The sequence below is a fragment of the Myotis daubentonii genome, chromosome 2 (assembly GCF_963259705.1).
Source record: "Myotis daubentonii chromosome 2, mMyoDau2.1, whole genome shotgun sequence".
In the NCBI taxonomy this organism is placed as follows: Eukaryota; Metazoa; Chordata; class Mammalia; order Chiroptera; family Vespertilionidae; genus Myotis; species Myotis daubentonii.
In genome coordinates, this window is record NC_081841.1 from 163,324,467 (window position 1) to 163,344,306 (window position 19,840).

A 19,840-nucleotide genomic window follows, 5' to 3' on the forward strand; every position below is an offset into this window, starting at 1 on the left:
GATGTGCAGGAGGCAGCTCTTCGATGTTTCTCTCTCATCGATGTTTCTAACTATCTCTCTCCCTTCCTCTCTGTAAAAAAAATCAATAAAATATATTAAAAAAAAAAAAAGAATCATATGCTGATGAGAATATTAAGTTCCTAGTACTTTTATACAATGCTGGTGGAGTATAAATTTTGATCATATTTGATATAGCTGAAGACAGCCATGCCCTATAATCCAGCAATCCTACCTCTAGATATATCTTTGAGAAAAAAACCCTCTTGCACACATAGAAAAGGAAATATATACAAGGATGTTTATTTCAGTACAGTTTATAATAGTGAAAAAAACTAGAAACAACTTAAATGTCCATCAACAGGAGAATGTGAAAATGACGGAACAGTTAATATACTGGAATAGTTGGGATCTTTTTTGGTTCCATATATATTTACTAATTTGTGAATATTGTACTAACTTTGCACCCCAGAATAAATCCCACTTGATCATGGTATATAATCTTTTTAATGTATTGCTGGATCCAATTTGCTTACATTTTGTTGAGGATTTTAGCATGCATGTTCATCAAGGATATTGGACTATAATTTTCTTTCTTTGTAGTGACTTTATCTGGTTTTGAAATTAGGATAATGCTGGCCTCGTAAAAAGAGCTTGGAAGTCTTCCCTCCTCTTGAATTTTTTGCAATATTTGAGAAGGGGAGATGTTAGTTCTTCTCTGAATATTTGGTAAAATTTGCCTGTGAAGCCATCTGGTCCAGGACTTTAGTTTGCTGGGAGGTTTTTGTTTACTGCTTTTTTAAATTGGCTTACTCAGGTTTTCTGAATCATCCTGATTCAGTTTTGAAAGACTGTATATTTCTAGGAATTTGTCCATTTTGCCCAGGTTGTCTAATTTGTTGGCATATAGTTGTATGATACTTTCTACAATCCTTTGTATTTCTATGTCAGGTGTTACTTCTCTTGTTTCATTTCTGACTTCATTTATTTAGTTCTCTCTCTTTTTTTTCTTGATGAGTATGGTTAAAGGTTCATCAATCTTATTTATCTTTTCAAAGAACCAGCTCCTGGTTGCACTGATCTTTTGTATTGTTTTTTAGTCTCTATGTCATTTATATCCAGTCTGATCTTTATTACGTCCTTCATTCTGCTTACTCTGAGCATTTCTTGTTCTTTTATCAGTTCTTTTTAGGGGTAGATTGTTTGAGATATTTCTTGCTTCTCAAGGTAGGCCTATAATGCTATGAACTTCTTCTCAGGACTGCTTTCACTATGTCCCACAGATTTGGGGTTGTGTGCTCATTTTCATTTGCTTCCAGGTAATTTTTTATTTCTTTATTGGTAACCCATTCATTGTTTAATAAAATGCTATTTAGCCTCCATGTGTTTGAAGTGTTTTTTTTTTATCGTAGTTGATTTCTGGTTTCAAGGCATTATGATCTGAGAACATGCTTGAGATGATTTCAATTTTCTTGAATCTGTTAAGACTTATTTTTTTTCAGAATGTTCCATGTGCACTTGAGAAGAATGTATATTCCGCTGCTTTGGGATTAAATGTTCTGTAAATATCAATTAACTCCATCAGATCTAGTGTGTCGTTTAAGGTCGCTGTTGCTTTCTTTAACCACCATGTGCTCAACTCCCTTCTCTCACTATTCATGTGTTGAATTAGCTGACAATATTCAATTCTGAATCAATCCCATAATTATATTACGCATGTTCATATGACTCACATTGCACTGTAGATCTTTAATTTCAACTGATTCTTCAAGGATGACTGAAAATCTTTCAAATCAGTTCTCCTTAATTCTCCACAATGACTATTTCATTTTTTCCCTTTGTTTAAAATTCCTGACCCTAAGTAAGATTCCTTACTTCCCTCTCCCACCTAAAAAACAATTACTATTGTAAGTAATTGTAAATTACTGCACAACCTCCAGATTTACTAGGATCTGTATTAATTCTATTTCCTGGTTGAAGAAAAGAGGCAATATTCCTTCTATTTAGGGCTAATCTCTCCACCTAAACTCTATTTTTTTTTAATCACTCCCCAGACTGTCTTCATGGTTTCATTCCTTTCAATTTTCTCCTCATCAGTATTAAAACTTATCTTTCTATATTCAATCCCAGTCTCAAAAGTTTTCACTCAATTCTGTTTCCTGTTTCTTTTTATAACCAGACATCTTAAAAAACTATATGCATTTTGCCTTTAGCTATCTTCTCTTCCTCTTCATCAATCCACTATGCCTGTAAAACTGCTACTGCCAAGAACATTGATGAATTCATTGTTGCTAGATCCTTTTCAAAACTTCACTCCTGCAGGATTCTTTCCTTGACTATCAAAACATGCCTTCAGGCAGTTAGGGTCAGGTAGGAAAATTAAATCTGGAGTCAGACTCCTAGCCGTAGATAAGTTACTTAACCTCTCCATGCTTCAGTTTCCACATATGTAAAATGGGAATAAAAACAAAATCTATAGGGTTCTTATGAGGGGTAAATGAATTACCATATGTAAAGTGGTGGTAAAAGTGGCAATAGTAATCGTTGGTACTAGTTTATGTCTTAGCTTCTTATCAATGTTTGTGTGTGTTTTTTCTTTTCCTTCTTTCGTTTTCTTATCTATCTTTGTAAATCAATATTTCTCAGAATTTAGGTTTTAAACTTGAAACACTCTGCATATTATTTTTAGCAAATTCTTGAACCTCTCTCTAGATTTAATGGATATAAATCTTTGGATGAATGAAAGATCTTTTTCTTTTAAATAGGTGCTTCAGATTATTCTGACATAGACAAAAGTTTGTTTTCTTAAACTATTTACTTATTTATATGATGTAGACAAAATTTGAGAATCACTGTACTGGTTTTTCTCAGGATCCTGTCCTAGAACTTCTCTTTTCAAGCATGAAAGTAGATATCTATCTTCATGAGCAGTTCAAGTGCTGACTGTCCTCAAATTCTGTTCTTGTGGTCAGACTGTGATCATTCCAGGTTTCTATCCAACTTCCCTTTATATGTATTTTCATATGGTTATTTCAGAGATATCTAAAACTCATCACATCCATAACTATTATTTTCCTCAACCAAAAGATGCCTCTCCTCCTAGATTATCGATTTCACTGCTGAAGCTCAAAATGTTAACTTCATTTTTTATTTCCTATCTCTTTCTCTTTACTCCAACCCCATTAGCCACCATTCCCATTGAGCCTAAATATCTCTGGAATCTATTTTGACAACTCTGTAGTCCAAGGCATCAGCATATCTCAAAAGACTAAATCAAGAGTCTCCTAAGGAGATTTAAACTAAACCATGACTCTTGATCATCTACCCAATCACATTCTCTATAATCCACCATGATCTTTATAAAACACAAACCTAATTATGCCATTCCTCTAAATGAAAGCCTTGAATGGCTTACCGCTTAATTCTAATGATGGCAAAATTACCAGTTTCGGTTTCAATTAATGATAACAATTTCTGCTTCAATTAATAACACGTCGGTAATTTAGACTAAAGCTGCCTCTGAAGAGAATTAAAAAGCTGGACAAAATATTTTTTTAAAATCTGTCTGAAGATATCAGGAGGCTAAAAAGCCTGAAGAAACCAAAAGAGATGAAGGTGGCAGTTGGGAGAATCCCAAAATTGAAGGGGGCTGGTTAGGTAAACTGAACCTCTGAAGGGCTATGTCCTAAGAGCAATGGTAAATTAAAAACAAATAAATACTTCTGTAGGGACTGAAATATAATTTTCAACCATTTCAATCTCTGATTGAATCAATTTGATCTATTATTGGCAATCCCTTCTAGATGTCTTCCAAAAACAAATGAAAACCCTCTTTGAAGAAAAATAACACCATCCTCAACAATATGTTACAAGTTTTCCAACTACCAACAGCTCTATAGTCCTATAATTTTATGTCTGAATTTGAATGACTGAAATGTTTACTAAGTGAATAATCGATAAGAAATAAAATTTTTCTGATAAGAAAAATAAATTACCTTCATCATTGTTATGGCAATATATCGGGCCTCCTTCACTATCATTGGTTCATATGAAACATCTAGCTTTGGTGATGCCAATCCACCAAAAGTCTTGTCAGTATTAGAAGATACAGCTGTTATGGCAGGACTGCCAGGAATCCTTTGAGGTTTCTTTACTTGCTCTTGTTGTAAAGATGTTTTTTTCTGAGAAACAGGAACAGCTTTCACTTCCACCTAACCATGATATTATAAAAAAACACACCAAATATTATATTATATAATTGTCTGTGACATATGAAAAGAAGCAATTTATAATTATGGACTCATAGTTTTATAAATATGTTATCATTGGTCCATCTTGGGCATTCCTGTCAAAGGCTTATTCAACTGCCAGATGAGATGCAGAGTTCAAAACCCTCATTATAAGGATGCTGAATGAATTTAGTGAAAGAGTAGATGAATTAAGTGAGAACTTCAACAAAGAGATAAGAAACATAACAATGAAGATAAAAACTGTAAAAATGAGCCACCCATAAAAATGAGAAATTAAGACTGCAATAACTGAAATGAAGAATACATTACAGAGAATCAACAGTGTAGGGGATGAAGCAGAGGATTGAATCAGTGGTTTGGAAGGTAGCAAAAAACACCCAAGCAGATCAGTATTTGAACTGACATAATGCCCTAAAAATATAAAAAAATCCATCTAAAATTAAAACAGAAGTTTAAAGATATATAGTATACTTCTTAAACTCATATATACATGGCCACCATTAAAAGCTTTCAACTTTTTTAAAAAGAAAAAGCTTCATATTTCAAAATATTTGATTTTAAAGTATAGCCACTTTTTATATATGCTATTTTGATTTAATATTGTTTTAAACAACTATATTCACTCTAAATAAATTAACATTAGAAGTGTATTTGTCCATTAACCTTAAAGTAAACCACTGAACACTTTTACACACTAAGTATTAAGATATTATAGAATGATAAGTACTCTGCTTTCTTTTACAAACTGTGCTTCCTTTAAAGAATTTTTGTTATTCTTTATTTCCTATGTGACTTTTTTGTTCACTAAATAACAAACAGTTGCTGTTTAAAAAAGCATTTCAGATCTCAATGAAATATTAGCTGCAATTTTTTCTGTTTCAAAAACTGGCTATTATTATGTAAGGATCCTTCAATAATTTTGGTAAGTCTAAAATGTTCCTAAAACTTCATGTGCTGCTAAAACTAAAAACACATTTTTCAGCTAATATGACAATATATTGATAAATTAAACTTAAATAGGTATGGAAATCACTTTTCCTAAATAGTATTTACAGAAATTTCCTACATATGGCTTCCAAATTAGAGATAAATCTGATATGGATTTTGAGTATAATGAATGAGAAGTTTAGTATAAAGGAGGACAGAGTAGGAGAAAAAAAAGGGAGTCCAGAAAGATACATAGATCATGTGGGCAAAAAAAGAAACCAAAAAGGAAGAAAGCAAAAGATAAAAGCATAAAGTCTGATTTTGAAATGTAAGATATAATAACCCAGATACAAAAATGGAATAAAATACAATAAAAGGTACGAAGGAGGAAACAAAAAAATACAACTACAACGAAAGAAATACTATACACATAACAATATGAACATTAAATGTTATGCTGACCTGGAAATGTTATTACAATGTAGTCATACAAATAAGGAACTTATTGTGGGCTCAAAGACGGGATTTTAACAACTCACTACATACACTTAGGTGAGAAATTCATCAGTGAATAATACAATCTCCCCTCAATATATTAATGTGTATTGTATTTTGGTAAAAATTCTTTCCTCAAGCATCTTTTTTGTGTGTCTGTGTCACTATCAGGATTATTTTTTTCTCTTTGCAATTTTTTTCCTCATAATTTTCTTTTTCCATTCCATAGAGTAATTCACAGTGGCCATGAAATAATTTTGATGGGGCATTACCTTCCATAAAAAAGTCAAATAGAAAACAACCATAGTGCAACATATTGTGTAAATGTGCATTATATATGTTGTATATAAATAAGAGCATATAATATTCCATCCTATATATGTATGTTTGGGACCTGGTGCAAATCCTAATGGTGTGAGTCATTGTCAAAACTTTAAAAGACACTGGTAAAACCTGCTTTTTGTTTAGTATCAGGTTGAAATACTTTCCCATACAGTTTTATTTATTGGTCTTCATACATGTGAACCATATGGCTCATGTCTTTTTTACTATGAGTCAGGTAAAAGGTTCCACTGGTATTGTATTTCTTTGTGATATAAATCAAAGAAAGAATATACCAAGTAGTTGTAATAGTTCTACTAAAAGTAATATTTAGGTAAAATTATCTGCTATGTAATTAAAAGGGATTTTGTGGACTGATAAACGCTACACTCCAAACAATCAAATCACTTTGTAATACAGTAACGTTGAGTGAGCTGTGGGGGCAGCTGGGGTTTGCCTATACAAATTTTCATTCAATATTGATTTTTCTCAGAAATATAATAAAAGTTTAAAATGAGATATTTACATTAATAGATTATATCACATAGGACTTAACTTTATACATTACAATATAGTCTAAATGTCTTTATTAATTAATATCTTGGGGAAAAGGTATCCAAAGAACTATATTCATCAATACAGCACATGATTATTTACATTCTTCATTCTTTAACAATCCAAATTCATTTATTTCTAATTTATTTAATAAGTATCACTATTATATTTTCAATGTTTATTCAATAGCACAGAATGCAGAATGTATTTGAGTTTTAAAAAATATATACAGCCCTGACCGGTTTGGCTCAGTGGATAGAGCATCAGCCTGCGGACTGAGGGGTCCTAGGTTCGATTCTGGTCAAGGGCATGTACCTCAGTTGCAGGCACATCCCCAGTGGGAGGTGTGCAGGAGGCAGCTGATCGATGTTTCTCTCTCATCGATGTTTCTAACTGTCTCTCTCTCTCCCTTCCTCTATGTAAAAAATCAATAAAATATATTAAATATATATCCTATACTAATAAAAGAGAAAAATGGTAATTGGCGTACAACCGATACCTTTTTCATTGGCTAATCAGCGAGATATGCAAATTAACTGTCAGCCAAGATGGCGGCTGGCAGCCAGGCAGCTGAGAATAGGAGGCTTGGTTGCCCCAGCGATGGAGAAAGTCAAGGATCCCCGCAGCTGCGGGGCTCTGAGCTCCTGAAGCAACAACTCCAAAAGATACAATGTTTCAATTATAGAAGCTAAAAGATGGCGGTTAATTTGCATACTCAGGCTCCAAGCAGAGCGAAGCCAAACAGCCCTGAAGCAGCAGGGCAGAGAGGCCTCAGGGCCTGGGATCAGCGGAGCCGAGAGGCCTCCCGGCCCCAGTGATCAGCGGAGCCGAGAGGCCTCCCGCCCCGGTGATCAGCGGAGCCGAGAGGCCTCCCGCCCCGGTGATCAGCGGAGCCGAGAGGCCTCCCGCCCCGGTGATCAGCGGAGCCGAGAGGCCTCCCGCCCCGGTGATCAGCGGAGCCGAGAGGCCTCCCAACCCCGGTGATGAGCGGAGCCGAGAGGCCTCCGGGCCCCGGTGATCAGCGGAGCCGAGAGGCCTCCCGGCCCCGGTGATCAGCGGAGTCGGAGGCCCCGGTGATCAGCAGAGCCGAGAGGCCTCCCGCCCCGGTGATCAGCGGAGCCGAGAGGCCTCCCGCCCCGGTGATCAGCGGAGCCGAGAGGCCTCCCGGCCCCGGTGATCAGCGGAGCCGAGAGGCCTCCCGGCCCCGGTGATCAGCGGAGTCCAGAGGCCTCCCCGCCCGGTGATCATCCGAGAGGCCTCCCAGCCCCGGTGATCAGCGGAGTCCAGAGGCCTCCCGGCCCGGTGATCAGCCGAGACGCCTCCCAGCCCCGGTGATCAGCGGAGCAGCGAGGCTTCCCAGCACCGGGATCAGTGTGACAGGGTGCGGAGCCCCAACCCTCTGATCGGCCCTGCTCTGTGCATGACAGGAGTGGCGCTGCAACCTCCCTATGGACCCTGCCTTGAGTGTGACAGGGGGTAGTGCCCCAACCCCCCAATCGGCCCTACCCTGAGCATGACTGAGGGTGGCATGGCAACCTCCCAATCCGCCCTGCTCTGTGCAAGACAGGAGGCGGGGCCCCAACTCCCCAATGGGCCCTGCTCTGAGCCCGACCAGGGGTTACACCTAGGATTAGGCCTGCCCTCTGCCACCCGGGAGCAGGCCTAAACCAGCAGGTCCTTATCTCCTGATGGGTCCCAGACTGTGAGAAGGCACAGGCCAGGCTGAGGGACCTCCTCTCCCAACCCCGAGTGCACAAATTTTTGTGCACCGGGCCTCTAGTATATATACCCTCGTAAAATTTTACAATGTCTTCTTTTATTGATTAATTCTATTATTATGCATTGAGGGCCTTCCTTCTATGTGCCTGGCACTCTTTATTAAGGACACTTCTTTTATCCTTCCTTTACATCATGATAGCACCCAGCAAAATGTAAAAAACAAAAAAAACATATAACTTGGAAGATCAGATGCTAATAATATAAAAAAAAAATTTTTTTTGTTTTGCTTCCTCCATTACATATATGTAAAGGTCTAGTAAATGGCTTCTAGACACTTACCATTTCTAAAATTTTATTAGTCACAATCAGTGCATAGATGTCCACTACTTTAATTTTGATATAATTACCTTCATATTGGGAACATGCACCACATCCCCATACTGGTCTTTTGTTTGAACAGTTATGGTGGTAGGCCAACCACAACGAATATCATCCTTATTCAGGATCAAAGATGTTTTCTGAGGATCTGCATAGGAATCTGGCTGAAGCCACCTAGCAGTAATGAAAAAAACAAGCCAACAAACAAATAAAAAAGTCATCAATATCTTCAATGATTAACCTGAAATTAAGCCAGCAGTGGCCTGGGATCACTAGTAGCAGCATCACTTGGGAGCTTGTTAAAGTGTAGCACGTCAGGCCTGCCCCAGACATGCCAAGCCAGAATCTGCGTTCAAACAAGATCCCCAGGGGATTTACAGCCACTTTACACTGTGACCTGCACTGCAAATCTATCATTTCTCTATCAAAAATTTTTCAAATAAGCTGTTTTATTTTGGAAATCCTGAAACTACTTTTTCATTACTACTTGGCAGCAACTTTCTGGGAAGGGTAAATGCCTTATACCCCCCACCTGGGATTTAATCTGAGGCAGATGTGTAATCTTCTGGCATCAGGCACAGATTAGCTATTCAGCCATGATGGACTAAGGCACAGATAAATGGTTCTTGGCAAAATACAAGCTGGTTCTCCTGTGGCCTCCTGGTGGCTTGCCTGGTTAGTGGCCTTTCTATAGGAAACCTCCTAAGCTACTCTACCCCTGGAGTCTGACTTGGCAACTGCTGTCTCATCCATGCAATATTCTGAGACTGCAAAGCAGGCAAGTCCACCAGACTTGCTGCCATCAACAGGCCATCCAGGACACTGCTTCCAGCGAAGGCCAGAGGAGGAGAGAATCTCAGCCATGGACATCCTGAGCTCCAGGACTAGGGGTCTCTCACGTGTGTCTTTGCTTTGCCTTCCCAAGCAGGTGCTTGGTTCTCCCTAAATTTGAGCTACCTTGGCATCAATCCCTGTGAGCTAGGGTTTATTATCACAGCCCTCTTCCTAAAGATCCACATCACTAGCTTCAGACTGGCCCTTGTACCTCTCTGGGAGAGTGACTAGAGTAGTCTGATTGCTTCCAACACAAAGGGCAACAGCTTATAGTTCTTTAGTCTTGAGTCTCTAGTTCTAATAATGCCACAAAGATGATAAAAGTTTGCATTTTCTAAAGCTGCATCAGTCACAATGAGGTTTACAAAGTGATGTTCTCTCTTGGCATCTTCTGTATCACCGGTTCTAACTTTCTCAAAATATTTTCTCTGTTTATGAAACCAAGAGACTGGGGACAGGACTTTCTCCTCCTTATAAGGTCACTATCATTTGTCACTTGTTGCCTTGTTAATTACCTATGGTCACCTTCATATCGTAGGTGACTCACAGGGATTAAAAATCCATCCAAAAGTTATTGACTTCATCAAATAATGACTAAGTAAATAAGTGAGTGGGCATCTTAGACTATGATTAACCTGCTGTTAATTGCCCCCTGGCCTTTCCAAGTACAGATGTCCCAATATATCCTTGTAAACTTGCCAATGCCCAGTTCCATGGGGATTGCCAGGAGCCAGAGCCTCCTTGCCAGGGCTGACAGGCAGACCCTGAGCAACGGATGAATGATTACTATGACACACGTTTCTGTGAAAGAGAGGACTAAGGAACTGCTTGGCTTGAGAAACCAAACAGCCCTGTTCGCCTACCTCCTTAGGCTTTTATTGTAACAACAGCTTAAACTAAAATTAACTTCTAGGTACTATCAGCAGGGTAAGCATCCTTGAGAAAACACATATATCTGCAGTGTCCTTTAAGCAAGGACATCTAAAGATGAAACAAAGATTCCAGTAAAACACCGAGGGGCTCAGACTTGTTTGGAAAAGGCAAGGGAAGGGCTACCGCCTTCGGCAAGGTCCCCCTAGCGCAGTGATGGCGAACCTTTTGAGCTCGGCCTGTCAGCATTTTGGAAAACCCTAACTTAACTCTGGTGCCGTGTCACATATAGAAATTTTTTGATATTTGCAACCATAGTAAAACCAAGACTTATATTTTTGATATTTATTTTTGATATTTAAATGCCATTTAACAAAGAAAAATCAACCAAAAAAATGAGTTTGCGTGTCACCTCTGACACGCGTGTCATAGGTTCGCCATCACTGCACTAGGGGCCCTCGACCTTTCGACCTTTCGGTGATTCCTCCCTACAGACTTTCCAACCAAGCCCCGTGCTTCCCCACAAAAGTTAAAATCAGAATTAAGTTAGGTTTCCATATTGAAAAATATTTTTTCTTTAGCTTAAAAAACAAAAAAAAATGAGAACTCTACAATCTCAAATGATTTGATTTTAATTATAAATTTATACTTCTATTAGGTGTAGATTTGAAAAAAAATCATTAAAATAAAATATAATGATAAATTTAGTTTAGTGAATTATTAAATGTCACTATCCAAAACACAACACTTCTCAATTACACCACATATTCCACATATTTTTAAAATAAAAGTTCATGTATGAAAAACTTTAAGATAATCAACTATCATATATTTAAAAAATATTTTGAAATATTAACTACCATTTTATGTTTCAATAGGTTCAAAACACAAAAATATGACTATTTTAGGTAGCATTTTTACATCCTAACGATTCCCCTTTCAACTGAGACAAGCCCTGAAAGGAAGTAATCGTAGTACTTAAAGTATATTACCTTGCAAGCCTTCCACCACTTGAGCCTGGAACACAAGCAATAAAATCATCCAGGAAGGACTGTTCATTGCTTTGGATTTGTAGTGGTAAGTTTCCTTCAAGTGCCTCTAATATAGTTGGTGAATGAGAAAGAGCTAACCCCTTTCCAAGAATACCAGAATGGGTTTTGCACACCTGTTGGATAAAAGAGAACATTTATTTTAAAATATAAAACTTTAAATACATAAATTTTTGAACTTGCAAACAAATTTTGCTAGGCCTTTTTGGGGAAATCATTTTCTCCCCGTATGCCTTTAGCCTATATAGTAGACATCTTCCATGAGGAAAAAATATGAAAAAATACTTTCAACCTCCTTCCACAAAAAAGTGACTTATGAGCTCTGCATGTCAGTTGAAACGGTGTTATCTCCTCCTTCCATTCTAGCCCTTTACATGCTACATCCCCATTTGTCAGGGCCATGGCTCCCCCCTGTAGGCAGCTGTGGAAGTCTCTTTCTTTTTGTCTCCCCATTATTGGCAGCTGTCATGTGTAGGTTGTGTCTGCTGTCTTAGATGGGTGGGTACCACGGTCTAGACTTGGGCAAAAAGTGGATGGAAGCTTTACTATGGTGGCATATAAATTGCAGTAGTCTGTCTAAGCCTGGCTGAAGTAAAGAAAGAGGCAGATAAAACTGAAATTTTAGTTCTCACCTATCTGACAAGCAAGCCTATGCTTTGGGAAGACCTGCTTTCAATGCTGAAAACTCTAGAAACTTTTTAATGACTATACTATAAATTTCAAAACAAAGCATTTTTCATGGAAAAGGATTATACTTCTAGTACTATCTAATTTATACAATGTTAACTTTTGCATTCTAAAATCTATGCAATTTCAAAAATCATAATCTTTAAAATCAAACAGACTTGAGTTTGAATCCTGGCTTTTGACAAGTTATAGCTGTGTGCTCGTGAGCTAACAAGTTATAGACCTTCCTAAATCTGTAAAATTTATAAACTGGTGACCAAATAATATCTTTTTTGTGGTTATTATAAAAGTTAAATTAAATAACACAAATAAAATGCACACTGCTTTGCCTAAGAAGTAGAAGTTGTTTAATATGTTAGACCACCATCACAACTACTTTATATGAGTCAAAGGTGGGCAATTTTGGACATCATTTTTTGTTGTTGTTGAATCACAGTACAATAAAGATCTATTTATATCTGGCCTAAATGACATTTTATAAATAATAATCCCTATAATTATGAATAATATATGAACTCTTTGATGGTTCTCCTTAACTAGAATACTGTGTTTATTAAATTTTTATTAAATTAATTTTTATTTTTGTATATTAATATACTAAGATTTAACTTTTTTTTTTTTTAAAAAAAGCTATTTTTTTTTTAACATTATGAGGACACCATGACTCTCTGTGATTAAAGCATAGTGATCAAGGTTATGCACTTTATCACCAAACTGCCAGAGGTCAAATTCTAGCCCAGTTGCTCATTAGCTGTCTGATGCCTAAAAATTATTTAAGTTCTCCCTGCTTCAGTTTTCTTCTCTGTAAATGGAGATAAGAGTAATTCATATGGTTGTTGAAGGCTAAATGAGTTAAAAATATGCAAAATGATTGAAATAGTACTTGATAAAATTAAGATTAAATAAATGTTTGTTTTCATTATTACTGCTGTGATAAGTTTATCTCAGGAAATACAATATAACTAACCACTAGTTGTAGGTATTAGAAGACCTAAATGCTAGGCTCTTTTTCCCAATTAGCTGAATTCTTAGACAAGTTGTATAACTTTCTGAACTTCAGTTATTGTAATTGTAAGATACAAGAGATAATACTGACCTCAAAGTAAAACTGCAAAAATAGATACTGTAAATTTGAGAGTGTTCTGCAGATATTATTTAAATTACCAACACCTCATTTCCCCCTTTTCTAAGTGGTTCATAAAACTTTCAGGACCCATTTCACATGCCCACAGCTCTGCAATGCCTTCCCTGAGACCCTTGGCACTTGGGAGGGCTTCTTTCTCCCAAAGGATTTATGTCTCACTGTGGAATTAAACCCAGCATTCAGTAAAGCAAGGGCTCACATAGTCTCTCCCATCAAGGGGGACAATTATAAGTTATTTATCTTTATAACTGCCAATGAATAGCATGAAGTGTTTAATGAATGAGTCCTATTTTCAAGAAAAATAGGGTTGATCTAAGTGAATATATTGGTTTTACATTAATGTACAAAATTTATCCATATAATGTTTGGGGCAATACCTGTAATGCAGCCTCTTCAAGAATTTCAAGATCTTCCTCTAATTCATTACCTGCTGTATAAATAAAAAGTTTTACTAAAATAAAGCAATACTTAATTTTCCAGTCTTTTGCATTCTTTATACTTTGTTCACAAATCTAATATCCCAGAAGGAAAGGAACTATTATCATTCTGGATAAATCTCAGTGGTTTACATTTTAAACTTTCAGTGTGAATACAAGCTATAATTCTCAAAATAATACTCAAAATGCATCCATTGAGTGATGTATAAAAGATTTACACTATATTTATGCATATAAATTTGTAATTTTGAGTACTTACTTTTTTACAAAAAAATATAAGGAAACTGATTATTCAGAATCTGAGCCTTTTTATTTTGGTTGTCTTATAAAAGAGATACACTTTTAGTAAACAATAGTAACTTGCAGGAAAACAGAGATAGTGATTGCATCCTCTAGTCATTTTCTCTTTTATTGCTTAATATATAACATATTTATTGAATTTTCTTTGATAGTATAATGTATATATTATTACTACTGAAGTAGTACATGTTTAAAGGAAAATATTCAAATTATATTAAGGTACAGAGTAATTCTGCTACTAGCCCCCTCCCAAACATAAATAGTATCAACAGTTTCTTATGTATTATAGAGATTTTGTTGCAAATAATAAATGTATATATGTATGTGTCAACTTACTATATAAAATAAATAACATACATAAGATAATGTTGGCAAAAATGGGACCCTTCAACTTGCTTTTCTCGGTTAATACAATTTGGACATCTTTCTTGGTTAGGACATACTTTTTTGTTGTTTTTTAACAGCTGCATACATTTCAATGCATGGCTATAACATTACTTACTTAACCAGTTTCCAACGTTAAGCATTTTGGTTACTTAGACATAGTACAATCACCAGTATTGTTACATTAATCTATCTTACAACATATATTTTTGAGCACTTGTACAAGTATGTATAAAAAATTGCTACATCAAAAACTATAAGCATGTAAAATTTGAACAGTTATTGACACATAGCCTCCAAAGACATTGTACTAATTTTCCTCATATGAATAGAACATAAGATTTCTCATTTCCTCACATATATATCAATATTAAGTAGGAACAAGGGAGCTGAAGGAGAAAGGAAATAGAGAAGACGAAAGTAGAGAAAGTGAAGGGAAGAAAGGAAGGATCAAGTAGGAAGGGTAGTCCCTGATGGAAGAGATACATATAAAATTTTGGAGATGAGCACTAGGGAAATCAAATAATAATACCTTTTATACACCAAATACTATGAGATAAAATGCTAAATTATGTATAAACATCATAGAATTAGTAAATATTTTTAACTTTATTTTTGTCTTTGCCACCTTGATTTTAAGTCTACTTACATATCATACATATTTGCACCTTAGAAGGAGGTACCATTTCTGCCACGGCCTCATTTCTCTGTTCTGCTATCATGAAAACTCTTCCAAAGAGCTATCCATGTTCAGCGTGACTCCCCTTCCTTTATATTCTCTCACTTAACTTTAAAAGGGCTTATCTCTCTTTCTCATTTGACTGATACATTTCTTTAAAAAAATATATTTATTTTTATTTTTAGAGAGAGTAAAGGAGAGGGGTGGAGGAGAGAGAAAAACACTGATGCAAGAGTGAAATATTGATTAGCTGCTTCCTGCATGCCACCTACTTGGATTGAGCCTGCAACCCAGGCATATGCCCTAATCTGGAATCAAATCAGCAACTCTTCAGTGATAGGACAATGCCCAACCAACTGAGCCACACAGGCCAGGGCTTAATGATATATTTCTTACTGAGTATATAAGCAGCAAATTTATCAATCAAGGAAAGATTTTAATTGACTTCTCAGCAGCATAAGAAAATCCCACTCTCTGGGTTTTACTCCTACCACATTAGCTACTGTTCCTTCCCAATCTTTGTTGCAGTTTCTTTTTTCTATTCTGTCTACCTCTGAAGTTTTGGAAAGTCCCAGCTTTGATCCTGGGCTCTTATCTTTCTCATTTGCATTCTCTTCCTAATCATCTTTCATATGGCCCCAAGTGTTTAAGTATCAACTATGTTTAAATGACATTTGCATTGACTTGTTCCCTGAACTCCAGACGATTTCCAATTGTTCACTTGTTATGTCCACTAGAATATTTAAAAAATAGGTCAAACTTTTGGTTTCATACTATGTATCTAGTGCCTAAACCAGTGCCTGGCACAAAGCATGTTATGTGCATGAGGGAGGATATGTGTGCGTGTGTGTGTGTGTGTGTGTGTATTTAAAAGACTAGAGCAGTGATGGCGAACCTTTTGAGCTCGGCCTGTCAGCATGTTGAAAAACCCTAACTTAACTCTGGTGCCATGTCACATATAGAAATTTTTTGATATTTGCAACCACAGTAAAACAAAGACTTATATTTCTGATATTTATTTTATATATTTAAATGCCATTTAACAAAGAAAAATCAACCAAAAAAATGAGTTTGTGTGTCACCTCTGACACGCGAGTCATAGGTTTGCCATCACTGGACTAGAGAATACGCCTCAGTCTCTAGACTCCATTTTAAAAATTCCAAACTATCAATATATTAAGCAGTTATTGCTCATGAGTGTGTGTGGCTATAAAAGTCATTTGCCAATCTATTTATCAATTTTCAGAATGTTCTATAATACACATATTCTATTCCTAAAATTAAAAAAATCATAAACAAACACCTAGTATTTGACTAGACTTACCAATAGGAAGTGCTAGATCCTTTTTCATCAAAGCTGCTGCACAAACCCCACCAAGGTTGGCTAATTCTTTTTCCAACTGAATGACTCCCTGTAGAATTGCAAAAACGTACCAGCTGTTTTAAAAAATGTTTGAAATATAATGTGGATAATCAACAAATGTGACTTGTATTCAGCCTAACTTTTGAAACTGGAAGGAATGACACTGCATGTCATTAGCTAGCAAATGGTTAAATTAAGAGTGAAAGAGGTTAAATTTTGTGTCTTATGCTGGTTATAAAGTCTGGGCCCCCAGGTTCATCATCCAAAGAATTTTTCGTTTTCTTTGAGGAAACATGCTCATTTTTCACCTTGATTATATTTTACTGTATGAATTAAAACATTCAGAAGAGTTACTAACAAGTTCAATTATTTACTCAAAAAGGTATAAACACCTGAGCTAGTTTGGAACAGGTGCAACTATACTAAGTTGTCAAAGGCTGGGTCATGTTGCACAGACTCCAATCTCTTCATGTATTAAAAGTAGCAAAAACAGATTACTGCACAGAATACAAACTATTTTAAAGTATATAATCTAGCTTAAAATACACTTCAGACTTCTTAATTATAGGCTACAAATAAATTTAAGTCAATAGGAGCCACAGAAACATAATCTTCCTTAACAGAATGAGATAATTCATTCTTACCTCATCAGGTCCAGGGCTAAATTCATACCCAATTGCAAAACATTTGAAACCATAGAAAGAAGCTTTGTCATCTTTCACATAATCTGATGCAGTCTCCAATGAAAAAAGGGCCTCATTTCCTAAGAAAAAAAGGTAACATTGAATTCAAAATCTGAAACAACTTTTACTTTCTTAAAATATATTTTTTTATTGATTTCAGAGAGTAAAGGAGAGGGAGAGAGAGAAACATCAATGAAGAGAATCACTGATTGGTTGCCTCCTGCTCTCCCCCTATTGGGGATTGAGCCCCAATTCAGGCCTGTACCCTGACTGGGAATCAAACTGTAAGCTCCTGGTTCATAGGTCGATGCTCAACCACAGAGCCACACTGGTTGGGCTCAACTTATATCTTTTATCCATCCCAGAACTGGTAGCAATGCCAATCAGATTCTAAAAACCTAGTCATGCCCTGACCGGTTTGGCTCAGTGGATAGAGCGTCGGCCTGCGGACTCAGGGGTCCCGGGTTTGATTCCGGCCAGGGGCATGTGCCTTGGTTGCGGGCACATACCCAGTGGGGAATGTGCAGGAGGCAGCTGATTGGTATTTCTCTCTCATCGATGTTTCTGGCTCTCTGTCCCTCTCCCTTCCTCTCTGTGGGAAATCAATGGAGTATATTTAAAAATAAAAAATAAAAAATAAATAAATAAAATAAAAACCTAGTCATTTTGGAAGGGTTCCTGTATTTACTTGAATAAACCTGTGCTAAAACAACCCTAGAAATAATGGAACCACCCAAGTGAACTGTTATTTTTCTTTATGACCAAATTCTCCTTAATCAAACATCCTACCTTTAAGTTACACGAGCAATCAATTATCTGTCAATTACTAAACTGAGTTATTCAATACCCTCGCATTTGACTTAGTCGGATGTCTTCACAAACAAAACAGGTCTGACTAGAAGAAAAAAAGCTTCTGAATTCAAACTGGTTATTAGTTTGAAGGATTATACGAGTAGTTATAGTTAGCTGGTTAAAAACACAATAGACTACATATACTTTTAAAAACAAACTTTCTTTATAAGAAAAACACCAGCAATAGCAATAACAAAGGTTCTTCTCTCTCTCTCTCTCTCTCTCTCTCTCTCTCTCTCTCTCTCTCTCTCTCTCCCTCCCTCCCTCCCTCTCTCTCTCTCTCTCTCTTTCTCTTACACACACACACTCATATATTTTAAGAACTACAAGTGATGGCTTTGCCCAGTGGTTGGACGCCAACCTATGAACCAGGAGGTGACAGTCTGATTCCTGGCCAGGGCACATTCAGGGTTGCAGATTCGATCCCCACTGTGGAGGATGCAGGAGGCAGCCAGTCAATGATTCTCTCTCACCATTGATGTTTCTATCTCTCTCTTCCTCTTCTTTCCTCTCTGAAATCAATAAAAATATTTAAAAAACAAAACAATAGCTTTGTAGGCTACATGGTTCACCAATTTTTTGAAAGAAAGGAATTCTAGTAAGTTCTTGAGTAATGCCACCTGAGGTCAGCAGGCAACAGGACACTTACTGGGGAAAAAGATCTAATCCACTTTGTCTATAGTTTGATCTCAATTATAAACAGCACACCCTCAATATTAAGCCTCTGCTCCAATCAAGCTAACATTCTCTCTTCTAAAACTTGGTCATGATATGCCACTCCTTATCCATTTTTCCTTACCTTTCCACTGTAATCCAGATACATAGTAGGTCTTGAAGAAATTCTTTTAAAACTTAAATAAACATTTTTATTGATTTATCTGTACTAATCATAATTACCATAAATGTATATATTTTACCATATTAAACAGAAGAGAAAAAATATAACTTACCTGGCAACACTAAAACCATAGTAGGCCACCCAGAAGATCCTGAAAATTTCTTTAATTCAATCCAGGAATTAAGATTTTCGTGAATAGATGTCAATTTTGGTCCATATCCTGAATTCTGAATAGTTCTGACTGGAATCAACAAACGCAGGACATCTTCTGATTGTGCAGTACCACACTGAGGGTCAAACTCGATGGTCATCCACCGTACACACTCTGGAAATGTCACCTGAGGTCAGCAGGCAACAGGACACTTGCATTTGTTAAGAAGAATTAGATTTTGCTTTGTCACTTTAAAACAGGACATCATACTTCAAAGACGATGTTTTCAACATCTAAAAAATGATTTTTACGCAGAAAACTAATAAAGTAGGTTAATATAAGAACTCAAGTTATTAATGTTCAATATAAACTGTTCCTACTCCCCACTTGCAATACTTATTGCTCTCTACCTAATATTTGGTTGACATTACATAGAACCTACAACCAAGATTACTTTACCCAGCAAAGCTATCATTCAGAATTAAAGGTCTGATAAAGAGCTTCACAGATAAGAAAAAGCAAAACTAAAGGAGTTCATCACCACCAAATCAGTATAATATGAAATGCTGAAAGGTATTCTTTAAGAAGAGAGAGAAGAAGAAAAAGGTAAAGATAAAAATTATGAACAACAAATACATATTTATCAACAAGTGAATCTAAAAATCAAGTGAATAAAAAATCTGATAGACAGAATAAACTGGTGAATATAATAGAATCAGGGGCATAGAAAGGGAGTGGACAATTCTAGGGGGGAAAGGGGTGTGGGGGGTGCGGAAGAGACTGGAAAAAAATTGTACACCTATGGACAAGGAGAGTGGAGGGGGTAAGGGCAGAGGGTGGGGTGGGAACTGGGTGGAGGGGAGCTATGGGGGTAAAAAAGAGGAACAACTGTAATAATCTGAACAATAAAGATTAAAAAAACAAACA

General features: G+C 36.5%; 1 protein-coding gene across 20 annotated transcripts in view; it reads right to left on the reverse strand.

Moving 5' to 3' along the window:
• Positions 1-19,840, reverse strand: part of MYCBP2 (MYC binding protein 2) — a 300,050-nt gene that overhangs the window by 103,626 nt on the left and 176,584 nt on the right. For 15 of the 20 annotated variants that reach the window (XR_009451352.1, XM_059684877.1, XM_059684883.1 and 12 more), the window contains 7 exons: positions 18,875-19,100; positions 17,034-17,152; positions 16,351-16,438; positions 13,604-13,656; positions 11,339-11,511; positions 8,672-8,816; positions 3,993-4,208 (listed from right to left, as the gene is read on the reverse strand). Coding sequence is in view for 19 of the 20 variants with exons in the window: in XM_059684877.1 (XP_059540860.1) it covers positions 3,993-4,208; positions 8,672-8,816; positions 11,339-11,511; positions 13,604-13,656; positions 16,351-16,438; positions 17,034-17,152; positions 18,875-19,100 (1,020 nt within the window). In the remaining variant the exon portion in view is untranslated. The remainder of the gene's footprint in view (positions 1-3,992; positions 4,209-8,671; positions 8,817-11,338; positions 11,512-13,603; positions 13,657-16,350; positions 16,439-17,033; positions 17,153-18,874; positions 19,101-19,840) is intronic. The other 5 variants (XM_059684889.1, XM_059684892.1, XM_059684884.1 and 2 more) reach the window with 1 other exon arrangement.